At 41.6% G+C, this 21,344-nt stretch overlaps 1 protein-coding gene across 2 annotated transcripts in view; it reads right to left on the bottom strand.

The window, feature by feature from the left end:
- The window catches only part of crb (cell polarity complex component crumbs), a 642,968-nt gene that overhangs the window by 396,727 nt on the left and 224,897 nt on the right, over window positions 1-21,344 (bottom strand). For both annotated transcript variants that reach the window (XM_071694202.1, XM_071694201.1), the window contains exon 10: window positions 8,991-9,201. In XM_071694202.1, coding sequence (XP_071550303.1) covers window positions 8,991-9,201 — 211 coding nt within the window. The remainder of the gene's footprint in view (window positions 1-8,990; window positions 9,202-21,344) is intronic.

Genomic DNA, 21,344 nt, shown 5'->3' with positions numbered 1-21,344 from the left:
TCAGTCTCTAGCTGTCATGTATAATGCAGTGAAACCACAGCTCCCTTTTCAAATTACGGCTCCACAAATCTTTCCATGGTTTACCCCAGACACTTCACATGCCCTGGTTCAATCCATTGCCAGCACATCGACCCCGGTAAACCACATCCTTCCAATTCTCTCTAGTCCTTGCATGCCTTTCACCCTCCTGCATGTTCAGGCCCCAATCTCTCAAAATCTTTTTCACTCCATCCTTCCACCTCCAATTTGGTCTCCTACTTCTCCTCGTTCCCTCCACCTCTGACACATATATCCTCTTCGTCAATCTTTCCTCACTCATTCTCTCCATGTGACCAAACCATTTCAAAACACCCTCTTCTGCTCTCTCAACCACACTCTTTTTATTACCACACATCTCTCTTACCCTTTCATTACTTACTCGATCAAACCAACTCATACCACATATTGTCCTCAAACATCTCTTTCCAACACATCCACCCTCCTCTGCACAACTCTATCTATAGCCCACTGCCTCGCAACCATATAACATAGTTGGAACCACTACTCCTTCAAGCATACCCATTTTTGCTTTCCAAGATAATGTTCTTACCTTCCACACATTCTTCAATGCTCCCAGAAGTTTTGCCCCCTCCCCCACCCTGTGACTCACTTCCGCTACCTTGGTGCCATCTGCTGCCAAATCCACTCCCAGATATCTAAAACACTTCACTTCCTCCAGTTTTTCTCCATTCAAACTTACCTTCCAATTGACTTGTCCCTCAACCCTATTGTACCTAATAACCTTCCTCTTATTCACATTTACTCTCAGCTTTCTTCTTTCACACACTTAACTGACTCACTTCCCACGCTCTCTCATCCACAACAGACTGTATACTTGCCCCTCTCTCCAAAACCCTTGCATTCACCTCCCTAACAACCCCATCCATAAACAAATTAAACAACCATGGAGACATCATGCACCTCTGCCACAAACTGACATTCAATGAGAACCAATCACTTTCCACTCTTTCTACTCGTGCACATGCCTTACATCCTTGATAAAAACTTTTCACTGCTTCTAAGAACTTGTCTCCCACACCATATATTCTTAATACCTTCCACAGAGCATCTCTATCAACTCTATCCTATGCCTTCTCCAGATCCATAAGTGCTACATATAAATCCATTTGCTTTTCTAAGTATTTTTCACCTACATTCTTAAAAGCAAACACCTGATCCACACATCCTCTACCACTTCTGAAACCACACTGCTCTTCCCCAATCTGATGCTCTGTACATGCCTTCACCCTCTCAATCAATATCCTCCCATATAATTTCCCAGGAACACTCAATAAACTTATACCTCTGTAATTTGAGCACTCACCTTTATCCCCATTGCCTTTGTACAATGGCACTATGCATGTATTCCGCCACTCCTCAGGCACCTCACCATGAGTCATACATACAGTAAACATCCTTACCAATCAGTCAACAACACAGTCACCCCCTTTTTTAATAAATTCCACTGAAATACCATCCAAACCCGATGCCTTGCTGGCTTTCATCTTCCGCAAAGCTTTTACTACCTCTTCTCTGTTTACCAAATCATTCTCCCTAACCCTCTCTCCTTGCACACCACCTCGACCAAAACACCTATATCTGCCACTCTATCAACTAACACATTCAACAAAGCTTCAAAATACTCACTCCATCTCCTTCTCACTTCACCGCTACTTGTTATCACCTCCACATTAGCCTCCTTCACTGATGTTCCCAACTGTTCTCTTGTCTTACACACTTTATTTACCTCTTTCCAAAACATCTTTTTATTCTCCCTAAAATCTAATGATACTCTCTCACCCCAACTCTCATTTGCCCTCTTTTTCACTTCTTGCACCTTTCTCTTGACCTGCCTCTTTCTTTCATACATATCCAAGTCATTTGCATTATGCATTATTTCCCTGCAAAACTCATCCAAATGCTTTGCTCTTCTCTTTCACTAATAATCTTACTTCTTCATCCCACCACTCACTACCCTTTCTAATCTGCCCACCTCCCACGCTTCTCATGCCACAAGCATCTTTTGCCCAAGCCATCACTGCTTCCCTAAATACATCTCATTCCTCCCCTACTTCACCTTTTTCCATTCTGCACTCAGTCTCTCCTGGTACTTCCTCACACAAGTCTCCTTCCCAAGCTCACTTACACTTACCACTTTCTTCACCCCAACATTCTCTCTTCTTTTCTGAAAACCTCTACAAATTTTCACCTTCTCCTCCAGAAGATAATGATCAGACATCCCTCCAGTTGCACCTGTCAGCACATTAACATCCAAAAGTCTCTCTTTCTTGTGCCTATCAATTAACACGTAATTACCTGTATGCCTTCCAAGTTTTGCCACAATGATCTGCGAGTTTCCGATATGTTACACTATCTAAAGCAGCCTTAAAGGGACCCAATGGTCTGTTGCTGTTTGAATTCCTTAATATTCCTTTGTACAGTGTCATAACTTTATTTGCCTTCACTTTCAAAATCCTCCTCCTCCATCATTAAAACAATTCTTCCTCTGATTTAGCAAACAGCATATCATCTGCATAGAACATATTAAGCAACTTCCATTCTGTTTCTCCAGGATCAAATATCAAAACAAAATCACTCCATCTCAATTTGGTTTCATATAATGATCCATTCATAAAAATTTTAAACAAACAAGGTGACATCACACAACCCTGATACACACCCACACTTGTCTAAGCCACTTACTCATACCAAGCATACACTAATTTCATTATAAAAGGAGACTTCTATGCATATCATATAGAGTCAAAAACCTCCCAAATGGCTTTCCTATTCACTATCACTTTTTTTTTTTTTTGCTTTGTCGCTGTCTCCCGCGTTTGTGAGATAGCACAAGGAAACAGACGAATGAAATAGCCCAACCCACCCCCATACACATGTATATATATACATCCACACACGCAAATACCTACACAGCTTTCCATGGTTTACCCCAGATGCTTCACATGCCCTGATTCAATCCACTAACAGCATGTCAACCCCGGTATACCACATCGATCCAATTCACTCTACTCCTTGCCCTCCTTTCACCCTCCTGCATGTTCAGGCCCCAATCACACAAAATCTTTTTCACTCCATCTTTCCACCTCCAATTTGGTCTCCCACTTCTCCTTGTTCCCTCCACCTCCGACACATATATCCTCTTGGTCAATCTTTCCTCACTCATTCTCTCCATGTGCGCAAACCATTTCAAAACATCCTCTTCTGCTCTCTCAACCACGCTCTTTTTATTTCCACACATCTCTCTTACCCTTACGTTACTTACTCGATCAAACCACCTCACACCACACATTGTCCTCAAACATCTCATTTCCAGCACATCCATCCTCCTGCGCACAACTCTATCCATAGCCCACGCCTCGCAACCATACAACATTGTTGGAACCACTATTCCTTTAAACATACCCATTTTTGCTTTCCGAGATAATGTTCTCGACTTCCACACATTCTTCAAGGCTCCCAGGATTTTCGCCCCCTCCCCCACCCTATGATCCACTTCCGCTTCCATGGTTCCATTCGCTGCCAGATCCACTCCCAGATATCTAAAACACTTTACTTCCTCCAGTTTTTCTCCATTCAAACTTACCTCCCAATTGACTTGACCCTCACCCCTACTGTACCTAATTACCTTGCTCTTATTCACATTTACTCTTAACTTTCTTCTTTCACACACTTTACCAAACTCAGTCACCAGCTTCTGCAGTTTCTCACATGAATCAGCCACCAGTGCTGTAGCTGATTCATGTGATTCACACCTTTTATAAATCTATACATAATGCATTATAACTTTTTCCCTGAAACTTTCTCTTTAATTTGTCTAAAGTACAAAAATAACATCTTAACAAAAACCTCTTTCCTTCCTAAACCTACCCTGCTCTCATCTATAAGAGGTATACTAGTCCTTTCAATACAATGAATCACTATCCTATCATATACTTCAGCAACTAAGCTATTGATAACTATTCCTTTATAGTTTTCACATTCACTTATAACTCCCCTATCCTTTATACACTGGGGTACTCAGTGCTGCATTTTCATGTTTTCATATACACTTTCTAGATCAACTCCACAGCAATTTCATTTCAAAGTCTCAACATTTCACTCACCACTCCAACTAAACCCTAAGCTCTTACATTATTTCAGAGCTTTATTGCTCTTCTTACTTCCTCCTCTATAATCTACTCCTCTCCCACATACCCATTTCTCTCTTTTTAACTATAATCCTACTGTACCAAAAGAAACATCTCATTTGCCATCATCTACAGTCATTTCTTAATAATTCTTAATCTCTTACAAACTTCACACCCTTGTTTTCTGCACACATGTCTCCCTTCTACCTTTATTTACCTACTTTAAAAATACCTTGGTATCAAATTCATTATGCTCTATTCTACATAATTTCTTTATTTTTCTGTATCTTTTTCTTTTCAACAATCACCACCCTAACCTGAAACAGAGTGAATGTGTATTTGACTCGACTCATAAGGGTCCGGTCAAATGCATCTTCATCAAACCAGGGCCTTTGCCCTTACCTGCTTACTGAAGTGGAGTTTTACATATATGGGTAACACAGTTACACAATTATAGGGTATTGTGTTGATATAAAAAAGCAGGTTAGGAAGCTTTTATAGATACTACTTTAATAATGAAAAATTTATTTTGTTAGGTTCACCTCTAAATGAAAATGTTTTGGTGTCAAAAGTGTAATGAAGACAAGGGATTAGTGAAGATGTATTGTAGTAAAAATGTGGGTATAGTGAAGATGAGGATATAATAAAGATGAGAGCATGCTGAAAATGGCTTCTGATCTGCACCATAAATTCCATGCTAAAGGCCAGAGGTTTCAAGGGTATAGAGAAAATGAAGGTGCAGTGAAGAAGGCCTTTAACTTAGGCCTAAGACCAGTGGTGTTAAGGGTTTAACAAAGAGCAGCAATCATTGAGAGTGAGGTGAAGACATAATTGTCAAGGGTGAAAAGAAGTGTAATGTATGTTGGGGCTGAAGTGAATTTAGGTTTATCAAGGGTGCTGTGAAGATGAATTTGGGTGTGCCTCCCTCCATTGTGAACAAGATGGTGTGCAGGGTTATCATACTGTATTCATCTACATATGTTAATATCTTTAGTTCTATTTTAAGGTGAAATGTACATTTACTTGTTGAGAATGAAGTGAATATAGGTTTCTCAAAGGTGTGGTGAAGATAAATTTGGTGGTGTATCTCTCCACTGTGAACAAGATTAAGAGAAAGTACAGAGAAAGACTCCTATTATTAATATGTTGGAGGCTCCAGTCACACACAAAAGTCCACATCAAGGTCATGCCTTCATTGAAATACATAGATGATTATGAAAGGGAAAAAAACAGACACAGGAAAATATTTGAGAATTTTGGAGAGAGAAAAAACCTGTCTTTTAAAATGCAACACATCAGAGTCATTGGGACAGACAAGAGACGGTAGAGAGTTCCAAAGGTTTGATATGTAAGTAAAGAAACAGTTATCAAAATGACCCACACATGAATTGCCAATGGTTACACAGTAATCATTTGACAAAGCAGCTTGCTGAGCTTCATATGGTCTAACTAGTGGTGGAGGCACACAAGCCACCATCTCTCAGGAGCAAAAACCACATTAATGCCTATGGAAGAGGGAAAGTGAACCAACATTGCAGCGTAGGGCAAGAGGGTCAAGTTTGGAAGTTAGCATGGGACAGTTCATAAGTCAGACCGCTTTTGACTCAACTCTGTCAAGTAAGGATGCAGAGCTAGAACCACCCCAGAAGTGAAAGCAGTACTCCAAACAAAGAAGAATCAATCCTTTGTATAAATGGAGCAAATATTCAAAGAAAAGAAATTTTGACATCTACAGAGGACTCTCAGTTTCTTAAAGGCAGACTTAGCTATTTCCGTAATGGTGGTTTCTAAGAAAGAGTGGATGTTTAAAGAAGGATTTCTAAGAAAAAGTGGATGTTACAGTAATACCAAGTATGTTCATTGAGCCAAGCGGTGGAATTACAAAACCATCAAAGGAAAGAAGAGTGTTGTGAGGAGTTTTTGATAAGACAGACGGGTAAAAACTGGGTCTTAAGAGGCGATACTTGACGAGATTTCATCTACCCCACTGAGATAACCTGTCCAAGTTTGAGTCTACTGAGGGAGTTGTGTCAAGAAGAGATGCAGAACACATGAGAGAAGAAAGATCACAGTTGAAAAATGTGGATGAATGCAGTGTTTGGTTGTCACCGTATGAGTGCATTTGGTTATTTGTAGAACAAAGGAAGTCTTTGGTAAAAAGGAGAAATCTAGGGGACAGGACAAAACCTTGAGGGACACCAGTGTTGATGGAGAAAAGGGGTAAGGTTGATCCATCAACAAACACAAAGATAGATCATCTGGAGAGGATGCTAGATATGATGGAACAAAGTGAGGGAGGGAAACCAAATGAGGAAAGCTTAGAAATGAGACCCCAATGCCACGCTCTGTCAAAAGCTTAGGAAATGTCCAGGTTAACTACATGGGACTCTACTAAATCTTTCAAGGATGATGACCAAACATTAGTAAGATGGGAAGGAATATCACTAGTACATCCTGCCTTACAGAAATGATACTGGTGATAAGAGAGAAGACTATGAAATACAAGATGTCTAAGGATAAGGCAGTTGAGAGGGGATTTAAAGACTAGGGAATGTCAAAGCAACAGGATGATAATTTAAGGGATCAGAATGATCATCCTTCTTAGGGATGGAACGTATGAATGAATGCTTCCAAGAAGGAAAAGTTTCGGTTTTTAAAAAGAAAAGAAATAGACAAGCGAGCACTGGTGCAAGTTCTGAGGTACACTCTTTCAGTACATGGGGATGGATGCCATCAGGTCTATATAAGCCTTGTTTGTGTCCAGAGAAAAAAGCACATTTCATAGAGTCTGAAAAGAAATTACATGGAGGGGCATAGGATTAGTAAGAAGAGCATCAGGAGGTGCAGCAATGTTAGAGTCATCCAAGGTGGAGCTAAAGGAGATACAGGAACCAAAGAGAGTTGCTATGTCTATGGGAGAGACAGCAATTGTACTGTCAAAATGGAAAAGTGAAGGAAAGGTAGAGCGAAAGAAGTTGTCAAAGATGCCTTCAGCTAAATATCAGAAAGTCCTATCAGTGGATGATGAACATGGATCATCACACTTCCTTTGAACAAAAGAATGCTTTGCCTCATGCATAATGTACTTGCAATGGCTATGGGCAGTGATAAAAGCTGAATGGGGGTCAGAGGAGGGAGAGCTTTTCCAAGCCTGATACGTCTGAATGGCCTCAGAGCAAGAATGGTTGAACCACAGATTGGAAGAAGAGCTCGTCTTGGAGGAAGAGGGGATAAATGCTATGCATCACCATATAAGGGACAGTATTTTACCTAAGGCAAATCCCGAAAGAATTCACATAAGTTATTCCAGTCAGCGTAGTTGAGGTGCCTGTATTTATGCTTAGAAGGGGCTGCTGGTGGAGGTGGTGCCATCAAAATAGATACAATTATAAAAGTGTGATCAGATGAAATAATCAGAGGTGAGATTGTGTAGCTACAGTGGGATGGACTAAAGGTGAAAAACATATCCAGAATATTAAGACAGTGGTCACAGCAGTTAGGAAAATGGGTAGGGCGGGAGTTAATTTGCTCTAAATCATTGAGAATGGTAAACTTGAGAGGTTCAATCCTTCCATCACCCATAAGGGAAGAATTCAATTATTCCCTTTGGCGAATGCTGAAATCCCTGAAGTAGAGGATCTTAGCTTGCAGGCGACAGATTGCCACTGTCTTACGGCAGGATTTTAGATAGCCAAAGAAAGACAAAAACTTTGTAAAATCAGATCAGTAGGTGAAACAATAGAAAAGTGTGGTAGTTGGGAAACAAACCTTGAGCCATATAACATCAAAGTTTGGGGATTCTAGGTCCTTGAGGAGTGCAACAGGTGTGCTGGTACGGGAATAAGCACAAACACCAGGTTTAAACCACAATCATGGGAGGAGATTACAGTCGGATATGATAAAAGGGGCTGGTGAGAACATCATTACACAACTACAAGACAGATGTTCAATAGAAGAGAGGTTACTAGTGAGACCATGAAGGCTGGTATAGTGAATAAAAAAAGAGAAAGGTCTAACAGAGAGAAAAATATCATGAGAAGGGCCAACACTACTACAGTCTGAGCCCTCCTTCTCATTGGCTGTAGAATCAGGTGGACACCCAGAGATTCTTAGCACCCATAATGCCAAGGACTAGTGACCACAGATTTGGCAGACTCTATCATGATTATATTCAAAAACAGTTTGAGGGGCAGGAGTTGACAAGAGTGCTTATGAGAAGAAAATGAGCAAGGTTTGCTGCATTCATTCACATATGTTGGTATCTTTCATTCTCTTAAAAATTCTCACTCATTTTTCCCCGAGAATTATATTTCTTTACTTTTACCTTTATGCCTGCATGAGGTTACACCCCAATTGAAAAGCCACATAAAAGAACTTTTCACTCTAATAAAAGGATTTCATTATTACCTTACTACCAGAAGAGTACACTTGGGCTGCAGGGGCCTCTGGACAGGATGTCCTGATTAAGACCAGGAGTCCTTTCTTAGTAAAGGGTCCTGGGGTAATTAGAAATAATTGAATAAGTAAATCTAAGTCTTTTATTTAGGGCTTCCCTTTCTAATCTCTTTGCCCTTTACTCATCCATATTTTCTGGTAGCTTCAGCTTCTTCCAAATTCTCTTTTGTTCCTCAACCAATTTTCTCAACTATTCAGTCCACAGTGCTGTACCTCCCTTTTTACAACTTTCATTTGTCATACGATATACCTTCCTAACAGCCTTCAATAATACAGTCTTAAACTAACTCTACTTCATCCCAATCTTACCATACATTCATAAAATTTTAAGTATCAAAAATACTATACCTGAGAAACCTGGACTGCATCGACATACATGCTCACTGACTCCGTCCATGCAATATGAGTTCTCTGGGCAAGTCACATTATAGCAGTCATTTATATTGTGCTCACAACTGTCTCCCTCAAAACCTAGCATACATGTACATCTGTATGCATTTTGGAGGTCTGTGCATGTCCCTCCATTCTGACATGGGTCTGATGAGCATTCATGTACCTCCTGGAAGAGAAATATTCAGTGTAAAGAACAAGACATTCAACTTTATCAAAATGTTAATTGTTTATAAATCTGAAAGGTTTTCTCACCATAAGAATATGGAATGACCTACTGCTACCATCTGGATTACTGTTATACTTTCATTTTTCTCTCTCTACATACTTTTCTTCTCATACTTGATCACAATTTCCCATCAGCAAAGTAGTGCTGGGAAACAAATGAAGAAAGACACATCCACTCATATACATACAACCTCTACATGTGCACATACACATACATATACATATATACTTGGTTTAAAAAGAGATATACATAAATATACATATGTGAGTAGGAGAGATGGTCAAAGGGCATTACTGGATCATGTATTAATTGACAGGCGTGTACAAGAGAGACTTTTGGATGTTAAGGTGCTGAGAGGGGCAGCTGGAGGGATGTCTGATCACTATCTTGTGGAGGCGAAGGTGAAGATTTGAAGAGGTTTTCAGAAAAGAAGAGAGAGTATTGGGGTGAAGAGAGTGGTGAGAGTAAGTGAGCCCAGAAAGGAGACTTGTGTGAGGAAGTAACAGGAGAGATTGAGTGTAGAATGGCAAAAGGTGAGAGCAAATGACGAGAGGGGAGTGGGGGAGGAATGGGATGTACTTAGGGAAGCAGTGATGTCTTGCGCAAAAAATGCTTGTGGCATGAGAAAGGTGGGAGGTGGGCAGATTCAAAAGCATAGTGAGTGGTGGGATGAACAAGTAAGGTTGTTAGTGAAAGAGAAGAGAGAAACATTTGGACGATTTTTGCAGGGAAGTAGTACAAATGACTGGGGGATGTATACAAGAAAGTAGCAGGAGGTCAAGAGAAAGGTGCATGAGGTGAAAATGAGGGCAAATAAGAGTTGGGGTGAGAGAGTATCATTAAATCTTTGAAAGAATAAAAAGATGTTTTGGAAGGAGGCAAATAATGTGTGTAAGACAAGAGAACAAGTGGGAACATCGGTGAGGGTGGCAAGTGGGGAGGTAATAACAGGTAGTGATGAAGTGAGAAGGAGATGGAGTGAGTATTTTGAAAGTTTGTTGAATGTCTTTGATGACAGAGTGACAGATATAGGGTGTTTTGGTCAGGGTGGTGTGCAAAGTGAGAGGGTCAGGAAGAATGGTTTGGTAAACAGAGAAGGGTTAGTGAAAGCTTTGCAGAAGATGAAATCCAGCAAGGTGGCGGGTGTGGATGGTATTGCAGTGGAATCTATTAAAAAGGGGGTGTCTGTGTTGTTGACTGGTTGGTAAGGATATTCAATGTACGTATGGATCAGGTGAAGGGCCTGATGATTGTTGGAATGCATGCATAGCACCACTGTACAAAGGCAAAAGGGATAAAGGTGACTGTTCAAATTACAGAGGCATAAGTTTGTTGAGTATTCTGGGAAATTATATGGGAGGGTATTGATTGAGAGGGTAAAAGCATGTACAGAGCATCAGACTGGGGAAGAGCAGTGTGGTTTCAGAAGTGGTAGAGGATGTGTGGATCAGGTGTTTGCTTTGAAGAATGTATGTGAGAAATACTTAGAAAAACAGATGGATTTGTATGCACCATTTATGGTTCTAGAGAAGACATATTAGAAGGTTGATAGCAGAGGTTTTGTAGAAGGTTTTAAGAGTATATGGTGTGGAAGGTAAGTTGCTAGAAGCAGTAAAACATTTTTACAAAGGATGTAAGGCATATATACGAGTAAGAAGAGAGAAAAATGATTGGTTCCCAGTGAATGTCGGTTTGCAGCAGGGGTGCATGATGTCTCCATGGCAGTTTAATTTGTCTATGGACGGGGTGGTTAGGGAGGTAAATGCAAGATTTTTGGAGAGAAAGGGCTCGGGAAGTGTCAGTTGCTATTCGCTGATGATGCAGCACTGGTGACTGATTCGGGTAAGAAACTGCAGAGGTTGGTGACTGAGTTTGGTAAAGTGTGTGAAAGTTGAAAGTAAATGTGAATAAGAGCAAAGTTATTAGGTTCAGTAGGCTGAGGGACAGGATAACTGGGAGGTAAGTATGAATGAGGAAAAACTGGAGGAAGTGAGGTGTTTTAGATATCTGGGAGTGGACTTAGCAGAGGATGGAGCCATGGAAGCAGAAGTGAGTCACAGGGTGGAGGAGGGAATGAAGGTTCTGAGAGTGTTGAAGAATGTGTGGAATGCGAGAATGTTATCTCGAAGAGCAAAAACTGGTATGCCTGAAGGAATATTGGTTTCAACAATGATACAAGGTTGTGAAGCATGGGCTATAGATAGGGTTGTGCAGAGGAAAGTGGATGTGTTGGAAATGAAATGTATGAGGACAATATGTGGTGTGAGGTGGTTTGATGAGTAAGTAATGGAAGGGTAAGAGAGATGTGTGGTAATAAAAAGAGTGTGGCTGAGAAAGCAGAAGGTGTGTTGAAATTATTTGGACACACGGAGAGAATGAGTGAGGAAACACTGACAAAGAGGATATATGTGTCAGAGATGGAGGGAACAAGAAGTGGGACACCAAAACTTAGGTGGAAAGATGGAGAGAAAAAGATTTTAAGTGATCGGGGCCTGAACATGCAGGAGGGTGAAAGGAGTGCAAGGAATAGAGTGAATTGGAATGATGTGGTATACCAGGGTCGACGTGCTGTCAATGGATTGAACCAGGGAATGTGAAGCATCTGGGGTAAACCATGGAAAGTTCTTTGGGGCCTAGATGTGGAAAAGGAGCCGTGGTTTTGGTGCATTATTACATGACAGCTAGAGACTGAGTTTGAACGAATGTGGCCTTTGTTGTCTTTTCCTAGTGCTACCTTGCACACTCAGTCTCTAGCTGTCATGTATAATGCACCAAAACCACAGCTCCCTTTCTATATCCAGGCCCCAAAAAACTTTCCATGGTTTACCCCAGATGCTTCACATTCCCTGGTTCAATCCATTGACAGCATGTCGACCCCGGTATACCACATCATTCCAATTCACTCTATTCCTTGCACGCCTTTCACCCTCCTGCATGTTCAGGCCCCGATCACTCAAAATCTTTTTCACTCCATCTTTCCACCTCCAATTTGGTCTCCCACTTCTTGTTCCCTCCACCTCTGACACATATATCCTCTTGGTCAATCTTTCCTCACTCATTCTCTCCATGTGACCAAACCATTTCAAAACACCCTCTTATGCTCTCTCAACCACACTCTTTTTATTACCACATATCTCTCTTACCCTATTATTACTTACTCAATCAAATCACCTCACACAACATATTGTCCTTAAACATCTCATTTCCAGCACATCCATCCTCCTCCGCACAACTCTATCCATAGCCCATGCCTCAAAACCATATAACATTGTTGGAACAACTATTCCTTCAAACATACCCATTTTTGCTTTCCAAGATAATGTTCTCGACTTCCACACATTCTTCAAAGCTCCTAGAATTTTCGCCCCTCCCCCACCCTATGACTCACATCCACTTCCATGGTTCCATCCGCTGCCAAATCCACTCCCAGATATCTAAAACACTTCACTTCCTCCAGTTTTTCTCCATCCAAACTTACCTCCCAATTGACTTGACCCTCAACCCTACTGTACCTAATAACCTTCCTCTTATTCACATTTACTCTCAACTTTCTTCTTTCACACACTTTACCAAACTCAGTCACCAGCTTCTGCAGTTTCTCACATGAATCAACCACCAGCGCTGTATCATCAGCGAACAACAACTGACTCACTTCTCAAGCTCTCTCATCCACAACAGACTGCAAACTTGCCCCTCTTTCCAAAACCCCTGCATTCACCTCCCTAACAACCCCATCCATAAACAAATTAAACAACTATGGAGACATCACACACCCCTGCCGCAAAACCTACATTCACTGAGAACTAATCACTTTCCTCTCTTCTTACATCCTCGATAAAAACTTTTCACTGCTTCTAACAACTTGCCTCCCACACCATATTTTCTAAATACCTTCCAAAGAGCATCTCTATCAACTCTATCATATGCCTTCTCCAGATCCATAAATGCTACATACAAATCTATTTGCGTTTCTAAGCATTTCTCACATACATTCTTCAAAGCAAACACTTGATCCACTCATCCTCTACCACTACTGAAACCACACTGCTATTCCCAAATCTGATGCTCTGTACGTGCCTTCACCCTCTCAATCAATACCTTCCCATATAATTTACCACGAATACTCAACAAACTTATACCTCTGTAATTTGAGCACTCACCTTTGTCCCCTTTGCTTTTGTACAATTGCACTGTGCAAGCATTCCGCCAATCAGGCACCTCACCATGAGTCATACATACATTGAATAACCTTACCAACCAGTCAACAATACACTCACCCCCTTTTTTAATAAATTCCACTGCAATACCATCCAAACCCGCTGCCTTGCCAGCTTTCATCTGCGCAAAGCTTTTACTATCTCTTCTCTGTTTACCACATCATCCTCCCTAACCCTCTCACTTTGCACACCACCTCAACCAAAACACCCTATATCTGCCACTCTATCATCAAACACATTCAACAAACCTTCAAAATACTCACTCCATCTCCTTCTCACATCACCACTACTTGTTATTACCTCCCCATTAGCCCCCTTCCCTGAAGTTCCCATTTGTTCCCTTGTCTTACGCACTTTATTTACCTCCTTCCAAAACATCTTTTTATTCTCCCTAAAATTTAATGATACTCTCTCACCACAACTCTCATTTGCCCTCTTTTTCACCTCTTGCACCTTTCTCTTGACCTCCTGCCTCTTTCTTTTATACATCTCCCACTCATTTGCATTGTTTCCCTGCAAAAATCGTCCAAATGCCTCTCTCTTCTCTTTCACTAATAATCTTAGTTCTTCATCCCACCACTCACTACCCTTTCTAATCTGCCCACCTCCCACGCTTCTCATGCCACAAGCATCTTTTGCACAAGCCATCACTGCTTCCCTAAATACATCCCACTCCTCCCCCACTCCCCTTACCTCCTTTGTTCTCACCTTTTTCCATTCTGTACTCAGTCTCTCCTGGTACTTCCCCACACAAGTCTCCTTCCCAAGCTCACTTACTCTCACCACTCTCTTCACCCCAACATTCTCTCTTCTTTTCTGAAAACCTCTACAAATCTTCACCTTAGCCTCCACAAGATAATGATCAGACATCCCTCCAGTTGCACCTCTCACCACATTAACATCCAAAAGTCTCTTTTGCGCACCTATCAATTAACACATAATCCAATAACGCTCTCTGGCCATCTCTCCTACTTACATATGTATAACTATGTATATCTCTCTTTTTAAACCAGGTATTCCCAACCTGGTATTCCCAATCACCAGTCCTTTTTCAGCACATAAATCTACAAGCTCTTCACCATTTCCATTTACAACACTGAACACCCCATGTATACCAATTATTCCCTCAACTGCCACATTACTCACCTTTGCATGCAAATCACCCATCACTATAACCCGGTCTCGTGCATTAAAACCACTACCACACTCATTCAGCTCCCCTCAAAACACTTGCCTCTCATGATCTTTCTTCTCATGCCCAGGTGCATATGCACCAATAATCACCCATCTCTCTCCATCAACTTTCAGTTTTACCGATATCAATCTAGAGTTTACTTTCTTACACTCTATCACATACTCCCACCACTCCTGTTTCAGGAGTAGTGCTATTCCTTCCCTTGCTCTTGTCCTCTCACTAACCCATAACTTTACTTCCAAGACAATCCCAAACCACTCTTCCCCTCTAGAACTGAACTTCGTTTCATTCAGAGCCAAAACATCCAGGTTCCTTTCCTCAAACATACTACCTATCTCTCCTTTTTTCTCATCTTGGTTACATCCACACACATTTAGACACCCCAACCTGTGCCTTTGGGGAGGATGAGCACTCCCTGTATGACTCCTTCTTCTGTTTCCCCTTTTAGAAAGTTAAAATACAAGGAGGAGAGGGTTTCTAGCCCCCCTCCCATCCCCTTTAGTCGCCTTCTACAACATGTGAGGAATGTGTAGGAAGTATTCTTTTTCCCCTACCCCCAGGGATATATATATTATTCATTCATTTATTTTACTTTGTCGCTGTCTCCCGCATTAGAGAGGTAGCGCAAGGAAACAGACGAAAGAGAGGCCCAACCCACTTACATACACATGTATATACATAAACGTCCACACATGCAAATATACATACCTATACATCTCAACGTATACATATACATATACAGACACAGACATTTACATACATACACATGTACATAATTCATACTGTCTGCCCTTATTCATTCCCATTGTCACCCTGCCACACATGAAATAACAATCCCCTCCCCCGCATGTGCACGAGATAGTGCTAGGAAAAGACAACAAAGGCCACATTCATTCACACTCAGTCTCTAGCTGTCAAGTAATAATGCACCGAAACCACAGCTCCCTTTCCACATCCAGGCCCTACAGAACTTTCCATGGTTTACCCTAAACGCTTCACATGCCCTGGTTCAATCCATTGACAGCACGTTGACCCCGGTGTACCACATTCCAATTCACTCTATTCCTTGCACGCCATTCACCCTCCTGCATGTTCAGGCCTCGATCACTCAAAATCTTTTTCACTCCATCTTTCCACCTCCAATTTGGTCTCCCACTTCTCCTCGTTCCCTCCACCTCTGACATATATATATCCTCTTGGTCAATCTTTCCTCACTCATTCTCTTCATGTAACCAAACCATCTCAAAACACCCTCTTCTCCTATTTCAACCACACTCTTTTTATTACCACACATCTCTCTTACCTTATTATTTCATTACTCGATCAAACCACATCACACCACATATTGTCCTCAAAGATCTCATTTCCAGCACATCCACCCTCCTCCGCACAACTCTATCCATAGCCCACGCCTCGAAACCATATAACATTGTTGGAACCACTTTTTCTTCAAACATACCCATTTTTGCTTTCCAGGATAATGTTCTCGACTTCCACACATTCTTCAACACTTCCAAAACTTTCACCCCCTCCCCCACCCTATGATTCACATCCGCTTCCATGGTTCCATTCGCTGCCAAATCCACTCCCAGATATCTAAAACACATCACTTCCAGTTTTCTCCTTTCAAACTTACCTCCCACCTGACTTGTCCTTCAACCCTATTGTACCTAATAACCTTGCTCTTATTCACATTTACTCTCAGCTTTCTTCTTTCACACACTTTACCAAACTCAGGCACCAGCTTTTGCAGTTTCTCACATGAATCAGCCACCAGCGCTGTATCATCAGCAAACAACAACTGACTCACTTCCCAAGCTCTCTCATCCACAACAGACTGCATACTTGCCCCTCTTTCCAAAACTCTTGCATTCATCTCCCTAACAACCCCATCCATAAACAGATTAAACAACCACAGAGACATCACCCACCCCTGCCGCAAACCAACATTCACTGAGAACCAATAACTTTCCTCTCTTCTTACATGTACACATCCCTTACATTCTCGATAAAAACTTTTCACTGCTTCTAACAACTTGCTTCCCACACCATATATTCTTAATTCCTTCTACTGAACATCTCTGTCAACTCTATCATATGCCTTCTCCAGATCCATAAGTGCTACATACAAATCCATCTGTTTTTCTAAGTATTTCTCACATACATTCTTAAAAGCGAACACCTGATCCACACATCCTCTACCACTTCTGAAACCACACTGCTCTTCCCAAATCTGATGCTCTGTACATGCCTTCACCCTCTCAATCAATACCCTCCCATATAATTTACCAGGAATACTCAACAAACTTATACCTCTGTAATTTGAGCACTCACTTTTATCCCCTTTGCCCTTGTACAATGGCACTATGCAAGCATTCCACCAATCCTCAGGCACCTCACCATGAGTCATGCATACATTAAATAACCTTACCAACCAGTCAACAATAGTCACCCCTTTTTCAATAAATTCCATGGCAATACCATCCAAACCCGCTGCCTTGCCGGCTTTCATCTTCCGCAAAGCTTTTACTACCTCTTCTCTGTTTACCAAATCATTCTCCCAAACCATCTCACTTTGCACACCACCTCGACCTATATCTGCTACTCTATCTTCAAACACATTCAACAAACCCTCAAAATACTCACTCCATCTCCTTCTCACATCATCACTACTTGTTATCACCTCCCCATTAGCCCCCTTCACTGAAGTTCCCATTTGTTCCCTTGTCTTACGCACTTTATTTACCTCCTTCCAAAACATCTTTTTATTCTCCCTAAAATTTAATGATACTCTCTCACCCCAACTCTCATTTGCTCTCTTTTTCACCTCTTGCACCTTTCTCTTGACCTCCTGCCTCTTTCTTTTATACATCTCACACTCATTTGCATTTTTTCCCTGCAAAAATCATCCAAATGCCTCTCTCTTCTCTTTCACTAATAATCTTACTTCTTCATCCCACCACTCACAACCCTTTCTAATCTACCTGCCTCCCACACTTCTCATGCCACAAGCATCTTTTGCGCAAGCCATCACTGCTTCCCTAAATACATCCTATTCCTCCCCCACTCCCCTTACATCCTTTGTTCTCACCTTTTTCTATTCTGTAATCAGTCTCTCCTGGTACTTAGGGAGGTGAATGCAAGAATTTTGGAGAGAGGGGTAAGTATGCAGTCTGTTGTGGAATAGAGGGCCTGGGAATTGAGTCAGTTGTTCGCTGATGATACAGTGCTGGTGGCTGATTCGCGTGAGAAACTGCAGAAGGTGGTGGCTGAGTTTGGTACAATGTGTGAAAGAAGAAAGCTGAGAGTAAATGTGAATAAGAGCAAGGTTATTAGATTCAGTAGGGGTGAGGGACAAGTTAATTGGGAGGTAAGTTTGAATGGAGGAAAGCTGGAGGAAGTGAAGTGTTTTAGATATCTGGGAGTGGATCTGGCAGCAGATGGAAACATGGAAGTGGAAGTGAGTCACAGGGTGGGGGAGGGGATGAAGGTTCTGAGGGGGCTATTTCATGTGTGGCGGGGAAGTGACATACACATACATATATTTTATTTATCTTATTTATTTACTATACTTTGTCGCTGTCTCCTGCGTTAGCAAGGTGGCACAAGGAAACAGATGAGAGAGTGGCCCAACCCACTGACATACACATGTATATACATACACGTCCACACACGCAAATATACATACCTATACATTTCAATGTATACATATATATACAAACACAGACATATACATATACATGTACATAATTCATACTTGCTGCCTTTATTCATTCCCGTCACCACCCCGCCACACATGAAATGACAACCCCCTTCCCCCGCATGTGCGTGAGGTAGCGCTAGGAAAAGACAACAAAGGCCACATTCGTTCACACTCAGTCTCTAGCTGTCATGTATAATGCACTGAAACCACAGCTCCCTTTCAACATCCAGGCCCCATAAAGCTCTCCATGGTTTACCCCAGATGCTTTACATGCCCTGGTTCAATCCATTAGCAGCACGTCGAGCCTGGTATACCATATCGTTCCAGTTCAATCTATTCCCTGCACGCCTTTCACTCTCCTGCATGTTCTGGCCCCGATTGCTCAAAATCTTTTTCACTCCATCTTTCCACCTCCAATTTGGTCTCCCATCTCTCCTCGTTCCCTCCACCTCTGACACATATATCCTCTATGTCAATCTTTCCTCACTCATTCTCTCCTTGTGACCAAACCATTTCAAAACACCCTCTTCTCCTTTCTTAACCACGCTCTCTTTTTATTACCATATATCTCTCTTACCTTTTCATTACTTACTCGAGCAAAGCACCTCACACCACATATTGTCCTCGAACATCTCATTTCCAACACATTCACCCTCCTCTGCACAACTCTATCTATAAACCATGCCTTGCAACCATATAACATTGTTGGAACCACTATTCCTTCAAACATACCCATTTTTGCTTTCAAGATAACGTTCTCAACTTCCACACATTTTTCAACACTCCTGGAACTTTCGCCCTCTCCCCACCCTGTGACTCACGTCTGCTTCCATGGTTCCATCCGCTGCCAAATCCACCCCAAGATATCTAAAACACTTCACTTCCTCCAGTTTTTCTCCATTCAAATTTACCTCCCAAATGGCTTGTCCCTCAACCCTACTGTACCTAATAACCATGCTCTTATTCAAATTTACTCTCAGCTTTCTTCTTTCACACACTTTACCAAACTCAGGCACCAGCTTCTGCAGTTTCTCACCCAAATCAGCCACCAGCGCTGTATCATCAGCGAACAACAACTGACTCACTTCCCAAGCTCTCTCATCCACAACAGACTGCATACTTGCCCCTCTTTCCAAAACTCTTGCATTCACCTCCCTAACAGCCCCATCCATAAACAAATTAAACAACCATGGAGACATCACGCACCCCTGCCGCAAACCTGCATTCACCGAGAACCAATCACTTTCCTCTCTTCCTACTCATACACATGCCTTACATCCTCGATAAATACTTTTCACTGCCTCTAACAACTTGCCTTCCATGCCATATATTGTTAATACCTTCCACAGAGCATCTCTATCAACTCTATCATATGCCTTCTCCAGATCCATAAATGCTACATACAAATCCATTTGCTTTTCTGAGTATTTCTCACATACATTCTTCAATGCGAACACCTGATCCACACATCCTCTGTCATTTCTGAAACCACACACACATATACATATATATAGTTTAAAAAGCGAGATATAAATAAGAATACGTATGTAAGTAGGAGAGATGGCCAGAAAGCGTTATTGGATTACGTGTTAATTGACAGGTGCGCGAAAGAGAGACTTTTAGATGTTAATGTGCTGAGAGGTGCAACTGGAGGGATGTCTGATCATTATCTTGTGGAGGCGAAGGTGAAGATTTGTAGGGGTTTTCAGAAAAGAAGAGAGAATGTTGGGGTGAAGAGGGTGGTGAGAGTAAGTGAGCTTGGGAAGGAGACTTGTGTGAGGAAGTACCAGGAGAGACTGAGTACAGAATGGAAAAAGGTGAGAACAAAGGAGGTAAGGGGAGTGGGGGAGGAATGGGACGTATTTAGGGAAGTAGTGATGGCTTGCGCAAAAGATGCTTGTGGGATGAGAAGCGTGGGAGGTGGGTTGATTAGAAAGGGTAGTGAGTGGTGGGATGAAGAAGTAAGATTATTAGTGAAAGAAAAGAGAGAGGCAATTGGATGATTTTTGCAGGTAAAAAATGCAAATGAGTGGGAGATGTATAAAAGAAAGACACAGGAGGTCAAGAGAAAGGTGCAAGAGTGAAAAAGAGGGCAAATGAGAGTTGAGGTGAGAGAGTATCATTAAATTTTAGGGAGAATAAAAAGATGTTCTGGAAGGAGGTAAATAAAGTGCGTAAGGCAAGGGAGCAAATGGGAACTTCAGTGAAGGGGGCTAATGGGGAGGTGATAACAAGTAGTGGTGATGTGAGAAGGAGACGCAGAGTATTTTGAAAGTTTGCTGAATGTGTTTGATGATCGAGTGGCAGATATAGGGTGTTTTGGTCAAGGTGGTGTGCAAAGTGAGAGGGTTAGGGAAAATGATTTGGTAAACAGAGAAGAGGTAGTAAAAGCTTTGCGGAAGATGAAAGCTGCCAAGGCAGCAGGTTTGGATGGTATTGCAGTGGAATTTATTAAAAAAGGGGGGTGACTGTATTGTTGACTGGTTGGTAAGGTTATTTAATGTATGTATGATTCATGGTGAGGTGCCTGAGGATTGGCAGAATGCATGCATAGTGCCATTGTACAAAGGCAAAGGGGATAAGAGTGAGTCCTCAAATTACAGAGGTATAAGTTTTTTGAGTATCCCTGGTAAATTATATGGGAGGGTATTGATTGAGAGGGTGAAGGCATGTACAGAGCATCAGATTTGGGAAGAGCAGTGTGGTTTCAGAAGTGGTAGAGGATGTGTGGATCAGGTTTTTGCTTTGAAGAATGTATGTGAGAAATACTTAGAAAAGCAAATGGATTTGTATGTAGCATTTATGGATCTGGAGAAGGCATATGATAGAGTTGATAGAGATGCTCTGTGGAAGGTACTAAGAATATATGGTGTAGGAGGCAAGTTGTTAGAAGCAGTGAAAAGTTTTTATCAAGGATGTAAGGCATGTGTACGTGTAGGAAGAGAGGAAAGTGATTGGTTCTCAGTGA

Source organism: Panulirus ornatus, chromosome 56, assembly GCF_036320965.1.
Source record: "Panulirus ornatus isolate Po-2019 chromosome 56, ASM3632096v1, whole genome shotgun sequence".
Classification (NCBI taxonomy): Eukaryota; Metazoa; Arthropoda; class Malacostraca; order Decapoda; family Palinuridae; genus Panulirus; species Panulirus ornatus.
Note: the sequence above shows the minus strand (reverse complement) of the source record. Positions and strands in the feature narration are given on the sequence as shown.